At 34.6% G+C, this 18924-nt stretch overlaps 1 protein-coding gene, 1 long non-coding RNA gene and 2 pseudogenes across 2 annotated transcripts; 2 read left to right on the top strand and 2 right to left on the bottom strand.

Annotated features, from left to right (window-relative positions):
- Positions 1–183: 183 nt before the first annotated feature.
- Positions 184–2897, bottom strand: LOC130797112 (dynamin-related protein 4C-like; annotated as a pseudogene).
- A 56-nt stretch (positions 2898–2953) lies between these two features.
- LOC130797114 (wall-associated receptor kinase-like 10) lies at positions 2954–10613 on the bottom strand (annotated as a pseudogene).
- Positions 4908–7785, top strand: LOC130796973 (uncharacterized). The gene is made up of 3 exons (XR_009038779.1): positions 4908–5079; positions 6669–6740; positions 7156–7785. It is a non-coding gene; the product is annotated as an uncharacterized LOC130796973 (long non-coding RNA).
- Positions 10614–15581: 4968 nt separating the features above from the next.
- Positions 15582–18001, top strand: LOC130796974 (wall-associated receptor kinase-like 8). Its single transcript, XM_057659437.1, has 3 exons — positions 15582–16476; positions 16566–16673; positions 16806–18001. Exons 1-3 carry the CDS (start codon positions 15582–15584, stop codon positions 17999–18001), a joined length of 2199 nt encoding a protein of 732 aa, XP_057515420.1.
- Positions 18002–18924: the final 923 nt, after the last annotated feature.

Below are 18924 nucleotides of genomic sequence, written 5' to 3' on the forward strand. Positions count from 1 at the left end.
TAAAGTAATTTCACCATTATAGATATATTAGATAGTAAAAATGGCTAAATATAACCCAAAAGATGTATGATTTAACAACCATACATTTAAAATAGAAGACAAGAAAATTTATAAAAAGTTCCATGACAAACCATTCAATACAACCAAAAGATCAAAACAGGCCATTGACATAATTTTGCCGACATCTCATTTCATACCAAAACTCAATCACTCAATAACTGCAATCATGTCCATGATCTTGGCTAGAACAGCATTCGATTCCTTAAGCAGCTTAATACTCATCATCAACCTCTCTGGTTTTCAGCAACCAATGGCGACTCATCCAGCATCCTCTCAAGCCCTCCTCCATAACCAATCATTTCTTCGATAATCTCAAACTCCAAATTATTATTCACCAACATCCGAATGCTGAATAACAAATACAATGCCATAGAATCGACCATTCATTTAAGAACAATTTTCCAATACGAAATTATTCTCATCTTCATGTCAAAAGCCTCTTGTGCAAGATGTTTGTACTTTTCCAAATGAACAAGATCAACTTTTCCCAGCCCTTCAATTTCCATTGTTGTTATCTTTACATTATTATCATCAAATAAACTGCCTTCCACAATTTTCCTAAACATATCCTGCCTCCACATAAGTCGAGTCCAATAAGATAAGTATTCTGGGTCACAAGTATAATCAGCAAACTTTTCCATCTGAACTATCTCCTTCACACGAAGTACTGACTCATCTCTCATACGAGAAATCAGGTTTCCTGCAGCTCGTTTACTCGTGCTCTGCAATGAAGGGTAATTTTCACAATGATGAGCCAAGACAGTAAAAACAACACCCTCGATGTAATTCCAAACTTTGATCATAAATTGAACAGGAGTATGTGAGATCCTCTGTACTTTCCCTTGAAATACAGTAAGAAACGATGATCGAGCAAGAAAATTGGGTAGCCCGATTCCCTTTGCTTCTTCAAGAACTCGAATTTCATCCATTAAAAAATTTCCCAACTTCAATTCATTATCATCATTCCCAAATATCTTTGTTGTTGTGGATAATTCATCTAACATCTCCGCCAAATGAGCAATACAATGCATGCTTAAGTCTTCGGGATACTCATCATACTCACCTCTGATAAGTATCTTTCTAAGAGATTCCTTAACTAACCCCATAACCTGCATGAACACTGCAGTAGCCTCTGGTACTGAAGATATATTCTTCAGTAACTTGTTAAGCTCAGTCATATTTATGTTCATCTTGTTATTAATTTGCTTAACTATATTAGACAAACATTTAGCAATTATAGCAGCTTGAATATTAACTAATCTTTGAGCTAAAACAGGAAAACCAACAATTGATTTATCAATCCTTGATAAAAGATTGTGGGTATCAAACAATTTCTCCTCTTCTAACCGTGCATCTTCATAAGATTCTTCCCCAACCCTGTTTCAAACACAAACATACCCAAGACCGATACTTACATTATCGTGAGTTACCACAGCTAATGTTCTATGCCCAGTTTTGTCGACACTCTGCGACATCATAATCGAGTCACAAGTTGAAAAATCAACAGTCGCTGATAAAACATTCAGTATAATACTCTCTTCAGGGGTAATATACTCCATAATTATATCTCTAATTTGTTCATATATGTTTTCGGGTTGTCCATGAACTGGAACCCGAGTGATCCCAGGAAGATCAACCATGGTTAAATCCGGAACACCATTTTTCTTCACTATTAAAGTTATAGGAGAATTGGATATCCCCTAAGCATTACCAGCAATCTCTCGGGTAGCTAAGTTAATAGCCTCAGAGACATTCGATTCATCAGTCTCCACAGTTTTACCCATATACTCAAGGAAGAGTTCAGGGTATGGGTTAGGCTGATGTTGCAGCCTCATGATAAGTGGTACACGGGGACAAATCCCCTGCCCTCTCGGAAGACTAATGCCAGCTAATGATTCTAGAACACTAGACTTGCCAGAAGACTGATCTCCTACGAACAATTGCAGGAAGCTGAATGCCTTCCTTCATGACTTTAAGGTTTCGAAGTTTTTCGACAGCATCTAGGAGGGGTCGAATACGATCATTGTACGATGAAATAATGGGTGGTGGACTGGAGGGGGAAGTAATGAAATTGGTTGAATGTCCAATGAGCTTGTCGAAACAAGGGACTTGGTTGTTTGTGGTTTGATTGATGAATGGTTGTTGCTGCTTGAGTTTTGCTTGTTATTACGCCCCATTTTTGTGGTTGAGTAAAGACAATGTATATGTGTTTATGTGAGATGATGTACTACAAAAATAAGATGGGTATTTATAGAGGTTAGATGAACCAATGAATAAGATAGTGAAGAAGTATTTTTTTAGTGTAATTAATAGTGAAAGTTAGAGGGTTGCATATCAGATTATTGAAGACTTTTGGGTAATTAGGAAAAAGTTGAATTAGAGATCTTTAGTTTACCAATGTGACTAGAACAATAAGATATGTATTTATTATTTATCGAGGATGAATGAATGAACAAGAACTCAGAAGGTGAAAAAGTAATGTTAAGAGTGTAATTAATAGTGAAAGTTTGAGAGTTATATGTTAGATTATTTAAGACTTGGGTAATTAGGGAAACTAAATTAGAGATGTTTGGTTTACCGATGATAATTCAATTTAATACAAACTTTGAAACGTTCAAATTACTCGCAAAAAATTCATTACAAAGTTTCATATATTCATGACAATATATCATATTCATGATCAAAGGTGTTCAAAACAGATCTAATATTTAAAATTTAAAAATAAATCACAATTATTTAGAACCAACATAAACACAAGATTTGATTTTGAACCAACTCGAAACACCTAATCTACAATTAACCTGATGAGTCGAATGAGCACTAGTATTAAAGATCATGAATCCTGGGGTGCACTAAAAATATACAATTACTATTTATTAATGTCTGATTTATTTTTAAAAAATACAAGACTAAAAAAAAACGTAATAAAAATAAGTAAAGTTAATATTAATTAATATTTAAGACCTCTTATTTTATAGGCCCTATGGGATTAAGCACCAACGTGCCTAGAAAACTAGAACCGCCTGCGACTAAATGGTTGATAGCTCAATGGAGTTAGTACTCGGAGCATATTCTGAAAAGAACATGCTTGTATAACTTGAGGAAGGTTTATTCTCCTTATCACTCATTTCCATCATCACCCTCTTGTCATTGCCAACCATAGAATTTGGTTCGGTCGAATGTAACAAATGGGACGATCTGATCTCATCTAGCACCTTCGCGATTTCTCTCATTGTCGGCCTTTGTTTCCCGTCCATTTTCAAACATCAATGTGCAAGCTTAGCAACCGCTACAAACTCTTCTTCCTCTCCCTCATCTGAAACTCGAGCATCCAAAATGTCATTTAGACGAGAGTTTTCCATGTGAAATAGAAATTCAACTGCTAAACTTATCCATCCTCCGTCTTTAGTTGGGCATAATGGTTTCTTGCCGGTAATGAGCTCAACAAGGACTACGCCAAAACCGTAAACATCGCTTTTCTCACTAAATTGATTTGATTGAAAGTACTCCGGATCTAGATAACCATAAGTTCCCAACACGAGAGTTGTCACATGAGTTTCCTCAATGTCGATGGCTTTTGAAGTCCCAAAATCCGAAACTTTTGCTTTGAATTTATCGTCTAAAAGTATATTTGCGGACTTAATATCTCTATGATATATAGGAGCAGATGAAGATGAATGCAAGTACGCTATAGCATCAGCTGATTCCGCTGCCATTTGTAAACGCATTTTCCAAGTAATATGAAAATCTTCACTTCCGCTATGAATATGCTCATAAAGTGTGCCATTCTGAATAAACTCGTACACAAGCAGAGGAACTTCTGACTCTAAACAACACCCTAATAATTTCACTACGTTTCGATGATTAATTTGAGTCAGAATAACAACTTCATTGATAAATTGTTCTAACTGATTCTCATCTACTTTTTTAGACTTCTTAATGGCAACTATTCGACCATCCTTTAACATCCCCTTATAAACTGTGCCTTGGCCACCTTGCCCAAGGATTCGGTTTTTGTTGAAGTTGTCGGTTGCCTTCTCTAACTCTGTGATCGGAAAAACTTTTGATCTCTCGGTAGCACCCTTACTATAACCTATTTGTTGTTGTAATAATAATCCACCATTCCACTTATAGTACTCAGATCTGCGCTTAACTTCTTTCTTCTTTTTTAACACTTTGTAGAGCCAATAACTCCCTAGGAGTAATACCACTAAGCCAATACCTAAGCTAAATCCTGAAAATATATCAAATCAGATTAGATGTTAAGTTTAGCTAGATTTATTGTCGGTACCAACATATTATCAGGGAAACATTAGGTGGACACAATTCATAAGCCAAGTAGATATCATCTCAAAACCATATGGCAATGAGAGTAAATGCTCCAATAACTTAAGTGTAAACGTGTAATAGACTACATTTAATAAAGTTTAATTATAAGTTTATTAAGCTGATTAGGGGTTATTAAGTAAGTTAATTCGAGTAATAATATTATTATTTTGATAATATCGACTCAAGTATTTGATTTGTTAACATTTTCAAGAAAGAGGTACATTTTATTTAATGTATCAAATTCGTATAAAGAGTACTTCGATAAAAGTGTATTTTGATTATATTTTATTAATTGATTACTATCCTATCTTTATAAAAATAAATTTAAATAAAGTATTGAAAAATAAATTCCCGAATGCAATCCTTATTCATACTACCCATTTTCTTATTTTGTAAATCGTTTATTATACCCTTACAGCATGTCTTATATAAGACTGTTTTACGATGAGACGACTTTAATAAAATTTAACGGGTCAAAGCTAAAAAATGAACCCATTATTTTCCCTTCTAACCGACATACCCTTCCCCATTTCTTTCTTCATCCTCATCATCTTTTACCTTCAAACTCTCAATCCCTTTCTTCCCCTTCTCTCACGTCCCACTCCCCTCACCCACAGCGGCGGCACAACCAAGCCCAGCCATGAGTTCCACCACCAACAGCAACCGCTTCTCCTCCTCCCTTTATTGTTGGTAACCACTTTTCCCTCTTTTGTTGTTTTGTTTTCAATTTAAATGTTAGAGTTTTGTAATTGATTTGAGGTTTTTAAATCAAATTTAAGCATCACCTTGAATTTAAGATGAGTATATGGATTCAATTAGTAATTGAGTTGTTTTTAGTGTTGATTAGAATTGGTTATTTGGGTTATTTAAGTTTTACTATCAAATTGAGTATTTGGGATTCTGAAATTTCAGTTCATAAACTGAACTTTCTGTTTTGGCTGTTTTGGGGATGGTTCTGATTGTTTTTGGGTTCTTATATCTCCTTGAGATTTGTAGAACTTTGAGTCGCGGTCGTGTGGACACTTGAATCACCCCGAGATGAGTTCGTATGAGAAAGTTATGTCCAAAATACTAGTAGACTGTCATAAAGATCGACAATGAGGTTCCGTTTTGTTCTGTCCGAATTTGTGTTGCTGTTTTTGAAATAGTTAGAGTCGTTTTGGGGTTTTGGTGTCTTCATGAGATTTTAGAGCTTCGAGTCGCGATCACGTGGGCACTTGAATCGCTCCAAAATGAGTTTATATGAGAGAGTTATGTTCAAAATAGTGAAATACTAGCAGGCTGTTTTGGAAATCCATAACGAACCTTCTGTTTTGGCTATTTTGGGATCGTTCTAATTGTTTCTGGGTTTTAGTGTCTTAATAAGAATAGTAGAGCTCTGAGTAATGGTCGCGTAGCCACTTAAATCGTCTCATTTGGTTTCCGTATGAGTGAGTTATGCCTGTTTTACTAAGAGGTGTCCTAAAACCATTACGGGATTCCTAATTAGATGAGTTCTTAATTGAGAAATCTATGGAAACCTCAAGTATAATTGTATGTGTGTGTTCACTTTAATCTAATTTAAATGAATTCAGTAATGATTGATATGTGATGGTAATAGATTGTGATTGAGGAGTTTTGAGGAAGAATTCTAAAATCAAATGTCATTTGGGTTTTATGATGTATAAATGGTAGATTGTGGAATATTGAAGCAATTTGTTGGAAATGTTAATTAGTATACAAAGATTAGAATATCGATAAGATGATAAGATGTAGAAAGATTATGGAAATTTGATGTTCTTGAATATTAGGAGATTCTTGTGAAATTGCTAATGGTGGATAAATCTTGTTGTTGTTATTAATTGAATAGTTGGGTAATGTAAGTGTTGGATATGACCTTGAATATATACAATTGGTTGTTCTTGAGAGTATCTTGGGTTTGTGCGGAAAATATTAGTTGAATGGATAACTTAGTTGTGTTCTTTTTGGATAGTTTGTTATTCTTGATTGATTTCTTGGTTTTGAGTCTAGATGAGCATAGAAGTGTTTGAATTGGAAATGCAAAGGAGATTGTGGAGACGTACGATCTTTACAAGAACATAAGCTAGCTTTAAATATGGTTATATAATTTTTTATGATTTTTGGGGGTTAGAGTTAGAACTTGCGCAATCTTTGAATTTAAAAATATTAGAATAGAAGATGAAACTAAGATGCGGTCTTAGGAGGAGATGCAATGAGCTATATGAACCTAGTTGTAGTATCGTATGCTTTGTTGTGATGCTATGTTTGTTATACTTCAGGAGGCGACATTATCGAGGAGCCCTTCTAGTGATCACGAAGTACCAGACTTAGCTTCTTGAAGCGTTCTTTTGGTGAGTAGTAACAGTCCCTTAAAAAGGGGTCTGGCCAGGCTACCATTTGCAAAATGTTTATTTAAAGTTTGTGAAATTTATATGAATGTGATAAATGTTTATGAATGATTATGCTGAGATTGATATGGTCAATGGATCGGGCTTGCGAGCTGGTCATTGACGGAGTTGAGGAACATGGTTCCCTACTCCCTGTTTTTTTGAAGCGAATTGTCATTGAGATATTAACTAGCTTCACCCGAGAGCGACATAGCCTTAGAGCTATGGGGCACCTCTCAAACTAGACTCCCTGTGCGCACATAGATCTAGGAAACTGATGTTGCTTTTAAACCATTGTTTTGAATTGTTAAGTTTAATTGTTTTGGATTGTTGCTTCTCACTCAGTTTAATCTGATCCTCTGTTGTTTCCATCTTTTAGTCTGATTACAGATCGGAACCGGTCGGGAACGATGGGTTAGCGGTGTTGAATAGCGTTCCAAGGATGTATATTGAGCTGAGCACGTAGGAATTTGTAGATTTGTATTAGGATTTTGGATAAATGTATATTTGTTTTGGCTGTGCTGGTTATATCGGACTTGTAGAGAATTGTATGATTATCTTGTGTATTAGTTAGATGTTGGTTTTGGGATTTAGCTGAGATAGTCACGTTGAAGAGCTTGTGACCCCTTTGCTTGAGTTTTGGAAGTGTGATTTCAGTTTCTTGGAAAACGAACTTAGTGATGACCCTGTTTACCCAGTCAACGGTAAGTCGAGTTGTTACAAAACGCCATCTTTAATTCATCGATGTAGGATAAATCATCCCAACAAATCATATTTGCAAAGATTTTTTCCATAGGAGATTCTATGGTCATTTGGTAAAATACATGAAACTGAACTAAACTTGTTTAAAATGAGCTTTGCACAATATGGATGCAATATCCTTGACAATTAGTTTGTGGTCATATTAAAACCCTAACTTATACTCCATCTGTGGATTCTGTCCCCATGAGAATGTCACAGTTTCTATTTTGGTCCGTCTCTTTTACTTTGTTATAATATTTTGAATTCTCATCATAATCATAATCATAATCATAATTATATATATATATATATATATATATATATATATATATATATATATATATATATATATATATATATATATATATATATATATATATATATATATATATATGTAGGATCAAATGAGAAGGATTTTAAAATGAGAAGGGTGAGAAGGATTTTTGTTTGATTTTTTTTTGTTACTATATATACAAAAAAGGATACTATGTTATAAATTTAAGAACATTTTAAAAATTATTTCATAGTTACCTTTCTGTGTAACATAGTAACTTTTACAATTATGAGTTTTTGGCTCAATCGTGACCACAGATTTTTTTATTTTAGTGAAATCAAGGGTGTAGAGTCCTTCTTACCCTTCTCATTTTCAACCACTTCTCAATGGATCCCTCCTATATATATATATATATATATATATATATATATATATATATATATATATATATATATATATATATATATATTCTTTTCATAAAAACTATGATTAGGGTATAGAGAGAGTTGAATGACGGCAAATCATAAGAGATAAGGAGGTTGTGGTCAGTAAGACTTTTGGGTCGAAAATGACCTGCCAATAAAAACAAATAACCCAGTACACTCCATAGGCAAGACAAATAATGTGTTGTAGCATACTCATTCTAGTAATCCTACTAATTAGCTATCATTTTAGCAGATTAACATCAGGTAGCCTATAATGAGTAAAGCCAAATTAAATAACAGTTAAACAGACATAAATTTGTTAAAATCTAAATTCATTTGTTCTTACCAAGTACTGATCCCAACTTGAACAGTGGATTCCTTTTGCAGTGAACTTGTTTGAATACAGGATCGAAATAATCACAACCGTGTCTGCACTTTCTACACTCCTTCAGAACTAGGACAAAAGGGAGTTGGTTAGTTTATAGTCAGAATTATACAATTAAAGATCATGAATCTTGGGGTGCGCTAAAAATATACAATTACTATTTATTAATGTCTGATTTATTTTTAAAAAATACAAACTAAAAAAGCATGTAATAAAAATAAATAAAGTTAATATTAATTAATTTTTAAGACCTCTTATTTTATAGGCCCTATAGGCTTGAGCACCAACGTGCCTAGAAAACTAGAACCGCCTGCGACTAAATGGTTGATAGCTCAATGGAGTTAGTACTCGGAGCATATTCTGAAAAGAACATGCTTGTATAACTTGAGGAAGGTTTATTATCCTTATCACTCATTTCCATCATCACCCTCTTGTCATTGCCAACCATAGAATTTGGTTCGGTCGAATGTAACAAATGGGACGATCTGCTCTCATCTAGCACCTTCGCGATTTCTCTCATTGTTGGCCTTTGTTTCCCGTCCATGTTCAAACATCTATGTGCAAGCTTAGCAACCGCTACAAACTCTTCTTCCTTTCCCTCATCTGAAACTCGAGCATCCAAAATGTCATTTAGACGAGAGTTTTCCATGTGGAATAGAAATTCAACTGCTAAACTTATCCATCCTCCGTCTTTAGTTGGGCATAATAGTTTCTTGCCGGTAATGAGCTCAACAAGAACTACGCCAAAACTGTAAACATCGCTTTTCTCACTAAATTGATTTCATTGAATGTATACTCCGGATCTTGATAACCATAATGTAACACCCCGTAATTTATCGGGTTTAAGAAAATAACATAATAAAGTAAAATAAATATGTATTATTAAATTATATTATTTTACATAGATATTTACAAGAAATAAAGTGAGTTAAATTTTAACGGTAACGAGTTTTATCGCGTACGAGGTTATCGCGTGACGTTTCTTTTCTATTTTAACAATAATATAATAATTACTTAATTAGTTAATTAAATTTTAAAAAAATAAAAGTTAGGGTATTGAGGGGGGTGGCCGGTTGTGAGGGTGAATGGGAGGAGTTTTGTAACTCCTCTCATAATGGTGTGTTATGGCAATTTAAGTGGGTCTTACTCCTCTTTTAATTCCATAAGCCTCATTTGAATTCTCTTACCTTTCTAACCCTTGAAGTGAGTACGAAAAAAAAATCAGAAAAAAAAAAACAAAAGTTTTCTTCTTTCCCTTTTCTCTTGTTTTCGGCATTACAAAAGAAAAAAAAACTTTGTTGTTCAATTCAATCTTTTGTTCAAGGGGTAAGTTTAGTTGAATTGTTATTAATTAATTTTATTCATAACATTTCTAAGGTGAAATATATTTTATGTATGATGATATCCTATGACTTTTAGGAGGATTGAATATATTTTCTTTTATATATAATTTTCTCTACTAATCCTTTAATAAACTTCAATTTTGTTAAAAGGATTGAGTTATGTTTCTGATTTATATTCTTTAGCAAAGTTTAATTTGTTAAAAGAATTAAGTTAATATTGATATTTAAATAAATTTCTTTTATGATTTACATTTCTCTAACTAAATTACAATTTGTTAGAAGGAATTTAAATGGTATGGATCAAGTAGTGTAGTCATCTAATAATTTATAAATCCTTTAGCAAAATTGGATTTGCTTGAAGGATTGTGTATTTATATATATGTCTTGATTTAAGAAGGATGATTTTTGTTTTATGATTCTCTACAAAATTTTAATTTGTTAAGAGAATTAAGTATTTAATTTAATTATCATAATTTGTGGAGTTTTAAGTCTCTTGAAGATCTTATGGATGGGCCTATTCTTTTTATTTTGATGACTCTTATGCTTTGATGATGGGGTTTTTGTGTACGAATATATATAAAATAATAATAATAACAATAATAACATAATGGGAGTTCCGGACAGCAGCTGCTGTCTCGGTATTGGTGCCGATTCGGAAACGTTAGTCATTTCCGTTGTTGGTTTATGTATCCGATGCGTTAAAACAAAAACTTGTTTAACGCTTAAAATAATTGAAAATAGTAATTGGATGTTAGAAATTATGAAATTTGGTACCCAAGGTAATTGACGCGCTCCGAACGCAACGGCAAAGTCGGATTTTTCATTTGAATTTTCTAAACTGTCTAAATCGATCATTTAAGTTTCTAGTTCAAGTTTACAATTTGGAACCATTAGGAATTTGATGAAAACATTTAAAATTATCAAGTCTTAGTGATATCTTAGTGGTATGGAGTGGATTAAATGTGTAAACACGATCTAATATGTGATCGTTTTGTGTGTGTTATTTAGGACCTCGATTTATAAGAGGGCGAAATTTTTATTGTGCTTGAGCAACGTGTGTTTGCAGCGTTTAAAGGTACACGCTTAGACCATACTGTTTATGTGGTTGTGCAAGTAGTGTTGTTTTATTCCTAATTGATGTATTGTAATTCACATAAGGATTAGACATCCCAAATAATTTGAAAGAAGTTAAAGTGGAAATTGAAAATTTGTATGTTCGTTACCCAAAGGGGTTAACGTTTGGTTTGAATTATCATAATTATTGTTCCCATGGCAGTTTTGGATCATTACAGTCACCATGGGGGTATGCATACTTTAGCCTTTGGCGACCCGAACAGGACGGGCAACGTCTTAGGTCGGTGGTTGCCTTGGGATTAGCTCTCCCAAGTGTATTCCACCAAATGGATTGGTTTTATACTTGAACGACCCGAACAGGACGTGCAACGTTACAAGTTTGAAATTATCTAATAATGAATGGTTTATACTTGAACGACCCGAACCAGACGGGCAACGTTACAAGTTGGGATTAATTAATAATAAATGTATAGAGCCTATGCATGCTAGGATGAACAATCTGCTTGTATTCAACCTGTTTGATATATGTATGAAGTCTCTAACGTGTATTGGTTGTTCTTTGGAACCTGCTACGTGTTATCATACGACGTGCAGTAGGTTGACTGCAGGTGGGGGCTGGAGTGAGGACTCAGCTTAGAACCCGTAATCATCAAGACTAAGTTATATTTTGTAATAAGTTTATAAGTCGAAATAACTCCGTTTATGAAACGAAAGATTATGACGATTTTCTTTTTATTTCGTACAACTTTTTAGCTAGTCTAGAGGCCGGTAGGCTCTCGAGTTGTATGTAAAGGCTTCCGCTGACTTGTTTTCCTTGTTTGGCGTTGTTTTCCTGCGTTGACCATATTCCTTTACCGTTGGAACGTTGACAATCCGAGTGAAAAATAAATTTTTAGTGTCTGTTTGTGAACCGGGATCATGTTTTCATATGATTTTTTTTCCGGGTCACTTAAACCGGGCCGTTACACATAAGTTCCCAACACGAGAGTTGTCACATGAGTTTCCTCAATGTCGATGGCTTTTGAAGTCCCAAAATCTGAAACTTTTGCTTTAAGTTTATCGTCTAAAAGTATATTTGCGGACTTAAAGTACCCCGCCGACGCATACGCAGCTGTACTCGAGCACTCGGGAATTCAGTCAGATGCGTGGAGGGCTTCTGTGCCACTCATATGCTTTGACATAGTCGAGGTTCATCTACCTAAGCGTGTACTACGCCAATATGGGTTGGTACTGGGCATTCCACCACCTTGCGACACTGAACCCGAGTTGCACCTCAGTTCGCGCAAGGGTCAAGGTACGAAGAACTGGAGCGAGATTAACGGGGGCCACATCGCTCATTGGGATCATCGGCTGGAACTGCTAGCCCAAGATGCGCCAATCGATGCTGCTGGCGCACCTATTACCGCCGACTACATATCAATGTTCCTCTCCATCACTCGTCGATGGATGACACCACGAGGTATCATTGCTGCATCACAGTATGCACCTGCTGCGCCGACGATGACCCAATTTGTAAATACTCTTCTATATTTAATTGTTTAAACTACAACTTACATAATATAATATTATTTTAACTAACTATTGACTGCAGGCACAAGGTGTGCAGCCGTGATCCGCTCTAGCCACGAAGAGCCGGTTTGGGAGATTGCGCAAGGCATACTCCTTGGCACATAGTTCTAGCACTTCATTCCGGAAGTTGCTGAGGAGGCATCACCGGCTACTTGCGAGGTGTGCGTCTCGTCTCCTCCTCAAAACGTTCATTTGGAGGAGAGGGACTTGTCATACCCCGATGATGGTGCGGGGACCTCCTAGGCTGGGCCATTCCAGCCATCACAATACCAGTCACCTTCCCTCCCAGATCGACACACGAACGCCTCTTACTATCATAGGAGGCGTAGGAGACCATCTCAATTACATAGGGTGGAAGAGGGTGATGAGGGTTAGAGTTGTATATATTTTGATTGGCATATGTATATGTTGAACATTTGTATCATATTAAACATTTGTATATATTTTATTGTGTACATAATGTTTATTAGTTTATTATAGTCTCAATCCAATGACTTATGAATGCTTGAATTTTTGGCGATGAATCATCCCGCCTATAACATACATTGACTTGTAATAACTTATGATGATGTCTTTATTGCAAATAAATCAAATAAAAAAAATTTGACCTTATTTGACCTGGTATGTGAACAAAAGAAGCCCTGGTCAAACAGGGTCAATCTTTGTTCGCAGTTACTAACTGCGAACAAAGTATTGACTTTTTTTTGACCACTGACTTTTGTTCGCAGTTAGTTACTGGGAACTAATCCAAACCTCAGCTTTGCGATTGAAGGCGCTTATTTTTGAAAATAAATTTTATCAAAGCTTATTCTTTAATTTTTTTTACTAAAGTAGCTTATTCATTTCAAATTTTCAAATTAAAGCCCAACCGACAATACTAAAAATGTACTAGGCTTGGTCGTGGTCCACGAGCATTTACTGTACCCGCGAACTTGTGAAAATTTGAAAAAAATAAGACAAATAAACAACTTATTTCCCAAAATAAGCTCCGTGAAAACTTATTTCCCAAAATAAGCGTCCATACATCCAAACCAGTGGTTTGGATAAGTCGCTGTTAGTAACAGCGAATGAAGAAAAAAAAAATAAAAACCCCAACTTTGGGGTTTATATTTTTTCCAGTCCTTCTTCCTCATTTCAGTTTGCGCATTACTTCAATTTTTACGATTTCTTCTTCTTCATTCCTTCATTTAAATCCATTCAATCCTTCAACTAAAGTCATCAAATTTGAAGTTTGTACCACTAATTAGTTCTGTAATCTTCCTACATCGACCTAAGGTATTTTTTTTTTTTGTGTTTTTTTTCATATTTTCGAAAAATTAGAGTTTATTTTTCAATTTTGGTTTTACTGAATTTTAATCAACTTTCACATTAATGTAGGTTCAAAAGCTTGCAATTAACTAATTTTTGTTGATCTACAGCTTATTAAGGTACGTTTTTATTTTAAATTTTTTTTGTTCGAGAATTTGTTGTTGAATTTAAATTGTATAGTGGTCATATATTTATGAACATGATGGTGATGTTGAGTTTGTATGTGCGTTGTAGAAATGGATTCATTTCGTGTGACCGTTGTATGCTTTTGGAATGGTTCTATTCGATCAACTAGTAACAATGTTAAGTATGTTGGGGGAAGACGTAAACTGTTTGCATGCAACTCATACATGGATTTGAATGAATTTAAATATTTTATATGCTCTAAGATTGGCATTGACACTACAAGAAGTACTGTTAATTTAAGTTTTAAGTACAATATGAGTGGAGATTTGTTAGCTTTTCCAGTTGAGGATGAGGAGGCTATAGCTTTTCCGGCAATAATACCTTATGTTACCTTTAAAAATTGATTGAAAAGAAGAAGAATGATGCAAAATGGGTATAATGAAGTATGGGAAATGATGGAGCTATTTATAGAACATCATTACAACGGCTATTTTCACGTTCCTAACGGCTATTTTTCTAAATTACCAACGGCTACTTTAGTTCTCCAAAAAAAAAAAAAAATTAAAGGTTAAAGTCGCTGTTACTAACAGCGACTGAATGAGTTGACTGGTCAACTCCTTAAGTCGCTATTAGTAATAGCGACTAAAGGAGTTGGCCAGTCAAGGTTATTATCCAAAAAAACAAAACTAACGGATCAAAATTTTAATTCCCCGCCTCTAATTTGTAATCATACTCTTAATTGGAAATCGGTTTTAGTTCAGTCAGAGCATATGTCATTTTTTCGGATAAGATCCTGGGTTGGATCTACCGAAAAAACAACTATACTCTTACCACTAAGTCACTTTTTTATTTTTCTATTGCAATCAAAACGAGTAGTGGAATGTAGTATTATTAGAAAAGTATAAAGTAGTTACACTAGCATTAGGTTGTTAATGTGAGAAAGATCATTATAAAGGTCTGTGATTGGGTGTTTCTTCAATGGACCAGTTTTTCTCCATGGGTCTTACTAATTATAGATTTTGCAGAAGACGAAATTGATAGCGTGGTTGAAGGGGAGAAGAGAAGACTTGGAAAAGTTGCCAAGACTTTCGACTCAATCTTTTTGATAAAAATTAGTTGATAGAAATGTAGAAACACTCAGATAATAGTCTTTGAAAAAAAAAAATGACTTTACATACCTGCTTAGTTTGTAGTTGGACTAACCATCATTTCAAAAGCATACAACAACAATAACAACCAAAAGCATTAATCCCAAAAGATTGCCGTCGGCTACTTAAACCAGTAGACCACTTCCACATGAATTCTTCTTTTTCATTCATTTTGATTTTCTACCATCTCAAATAGTAAGTCTAAAATTTCATATCCCTTTTGACTCTTGTCTTTTAGGTCATCTTTGGTCCTCTCCTCCTCGTTCTCTTTTAAAATCGTCTGAGTTTCAATTTTCTATCTTCTTTTATGGTTCACTAATAGTGCATTTTTGCTGTTTTTGAAGCTGCAATTACTATTACAACTTTATATCTTCCAATTTTCTATCATTTAAAAAGCATAAGGAATAAATTTATGCAATACAAACATAAAACAATGAAAATATCACTGTTTTTGCTGTTGTTGAAGCTGCAATCACTATCACAGCTAACTGTTTCTTCATCCTCCTTGAAAAGAACTTCACCTATTGCAAAGCCTAATTGCTCAGATCATTGTGGCAATGTCAGGATTCCACATCCCTTTGGAATTGGTGCTGGCTGCTATTATAATGAATCCTATGCAATCATTTGTAACACTTCTTTTTCTCCCCCTAAACCATTCTTGTATCATTTTAATCTTGAGATATTGGACATAAATTGGTTTCACAGAAATTTAAAAGGACACGCACTTAGTGATGAGGAGGAATCTGAGCAAATTCTTTTAGTGGGGAACATCCTTCAAAATAGATGTAGAAGTCATGGTGGTGATGCTGCTGAGCCGGTTGACCTCCAAAATAGTCCGTATCGCTTTTCAAGATGGTACAATGTTTTTGCAGTGAGCGGTTGTGGTGTTAATGCTGTATTGAAGAATAGGGATGGGGATATTGTGACTGGATGTGCTTCAATGTGCATGAATGATACTTCTATGACAAAAAGTAGCAACTATTTTGGGATTGAAGGTTGCAAGGCTACCCTCCTGTCATCTCCAATTGATGAAAATATAGAAAGAGGTCTTGATTTTTATGAGATTGTGTCGAGTTCCCAGACTTGCAATGTGGCTGCAGGCTTGCTTCATATTCGCTCCATGATAAATTTCTCTGGGAATATTTCAAGTCCTAAATTATTTCCAACGGTATTAGAATGGAGAACTGCTGATATTGCATCATCTGATACTTTTTCTTGTGTTGACTACCAAGACGGCACTCAAAGCTGTTCGTGTTCGGACTACCACGGCTATGTAGGAAACCCTTATCTTCCGAATGGATGCCAATGTAAGTTCCCAAGTAACATTTTATGTGTTCTTTATAACCAATTGTTCTTCTTCAGAACAAAAAAGTTGATTAATTCTGTATTGTTGTAGTGGTGAAAGAATGCCAGAAGTGCAAATATGGTTGTTTTTTGAATATAACAACTGGTTATTATTATTATTGTGAAAAGCATCATTTGCATAAAAGGTCATCTATTCTTGGTAAGTACTTTAAAAGTTACTAAAATTTGCGCAATTTGCTCACTGAAAATAAAAATGGAATTGCTCAAACTGTCACCTGGTCACACTCAAAAGCCTTTCTCGATGTTAATATGTATATGGTACTTATTTCAGGATTCAGCATAAGCACAGGATCCGTGATTTTACTCCTAGGTTGTTATTGGCTTTACAGATTTAGAAAAAGGATAAAAGTAGTTAAGCAAAAAGCTAAATACTTTAAGAGAAATGGTGGTTTACTATTGCAGCAGCAAATATCTTCTAGAGATGGTGTTGTTGATAAAACTACACTTTTTACTCTCAGCGAGTTGGAGAAAGGGACGAACAATTTTAGTGAAGACAGAATACTTGGCCAAGGAGGACAAGGTACCGTCTACAAAGGAATGTTAGTGGATGGAAGCATTGTTGCCATTAAGAAGTCTAAAGTGGTAGACAAGAACCAGTTGGAACAATTTATCAATGAATTGGTTATTCTTTCTCTTGTCAATCACCGGAGTGTGGTCAAATTACTGGGATGTTGTTTAGAGACAGAAGTTCCATTGCTTGTTTATGAGTTCATCGTAAATGGAACATTGTACCAACATCTTCATGACCCAAGTGAAGATTTTCATATTACTTGGAAAATGCGCTTACAAATTGCTTCCGAATCAGCTAGTGCTCTAACATATCTACATTCTTCTGCTTCTGCTCCAATATATCATAGAGACATTAAGTCCTCCAATATACTTTTAGATGACAAATACAGGGCAAAAGTTTCAGACTTTGGAACTTCGAGGGCTATTACCATTGAGCAAACACATGTTACGACAAGTGTTCAAGGCACATATGGTTATTTGGATCCCGAGTATTTTCAATCAAATCAGTTTACTGAAAAAAGTGATGTTTATAGTTTTGGAGTAGTTCTTGTCGAACTCTTAACAGGGAAAAAACCGGTTTTCCCCACTACATCTGGTGGGTGGATGAGCTTGGCTACTGAATTCCTCTTTCAAATGGAAAATTCTTGTCTGTTTGATAATTTGGACCCTCGGATTTCTGAAGAGGCCAAGAAAGATGAGTTAATAGCAGTTGCTAACCTTGCAAAACAATGCTTGAATATGAATGGAAAACAGCGGCCCACAATGAGAGAAATCGTTGTCCTACTTGAAGCAATCAGATCTCCCCATATGTCCAAGCCAACAGCATCAAAATGTTCAAAGAGCGAGTTTGTGATCATGGAGTATAATAGTCCTTATAATACAGAAACAACCTTTTTTGACTGTAGCTCCTGCACTTCGTGGTCTATTGAAGGCATGCCACTAATTTCTGGTAACTGACAATTAAAGGTACTTCTTGATCACTTAATCTATAGTGATTCTATGGAAGTTTCTCATGGACATGGGACAATTGCGACACCACTAGAAAATGTCTGAGAACAAAAGTGGATCCAAAATAATTGATTAAAAGAAGGGTTGAAAAATCAATTTGGATGTTTTCCGGAGAAAAAAGCAGAGTTTGGTTTTCTTGATGGCCATAGCCCACAGGAAAGCTGATTTGACTTTGGCTATTGATCTGATGCCAAGTTTGTTATTTCAATTACGATTATTGCTCTGTTTTAGGAGTAGGATCTAATGTATATAATTGTAATCAAATCCTATAAATAGTAATCAATTACTATAAATAATCACAAATTACATTAGTTAGTTAAATTCAATTCACATTTTTAATCAAATCCTTATAATCTCTCTATAATTTCTATTCTTTCCCCAAAATTCAATTCACAAATTTCACTTTGATACTCCAATTATTTGTAAGTATGTGAATATGATATTACTCATAGAAGTATTATTTACCTGGTGAGATATGGTGGATTTAGTACAAATTTCAATCAGTTGATTAGAAAGGTCAAGGTTATTGTCCAAAAAAAATTAAAGAGTTAAAGATTTATTTCCGGACCTCAAATTCGTAATCATACTTTAAATAGGAATTGTTCTTAATTCAGTTAGAGCATGTATCATTGTTTTTTGGATAAGGTCTTGTGTTGGCGCCACACTCTCATGTAACAAGCACTCATTTAATCCACCTTTCAAAGATCATACGTAATCAAGTTTCACCTCATGCAAATTTAAACTTTAATGTTTAAGTTTTTATTTCATGTTTTATTTTATGTTATTTAGGGTCGGTCCATCTATGTTTAGTATTTTATTTTAATCAAGAAAAACAAACAAAAATATGTCATGTATTTAAGTGAGGTCAAGGA

This window comes from Amaranthus tricolor, chromosome 12 (genome assembly GCF_026212465.1).
Source record: "Amaranthus tricolor cultivar Red isolate AtriRed21 chromosome 12, ASM2621246v1, whole genome shotgun sequence".
In the NCBI taxonomy this organism is placed as follows: Eukaryota; Viridiplantae; Streptophyta; class Magnoliopsida; order Caryophyllales; family Amaranthaceae; genus Amaranthus; species Amaranthus tricolor.

Coding starts and splice junctions, on each gene's coding strand:
- LOC130796974 (XM_057659437.1), top strand. CDS start 15,582: ATGCAATACAAACATAAAACAATGAAAATATCACTGTTTTTGCTGTTG. Junction 16,477..16,565: donor TCTTCCGAATGGATGCCAAT/GTAAGTTCCCAA, acceptor GTATTGTTGTAG/TGGTGAAAGAATGCCAGAAG. Junction 16,674..16,805: donor TAAAAGGTCATCTATTCTTG/GTAAGTACTTTA, acceptor TACTTATTTCAG/GATTCAGCATAAGCACAGGA.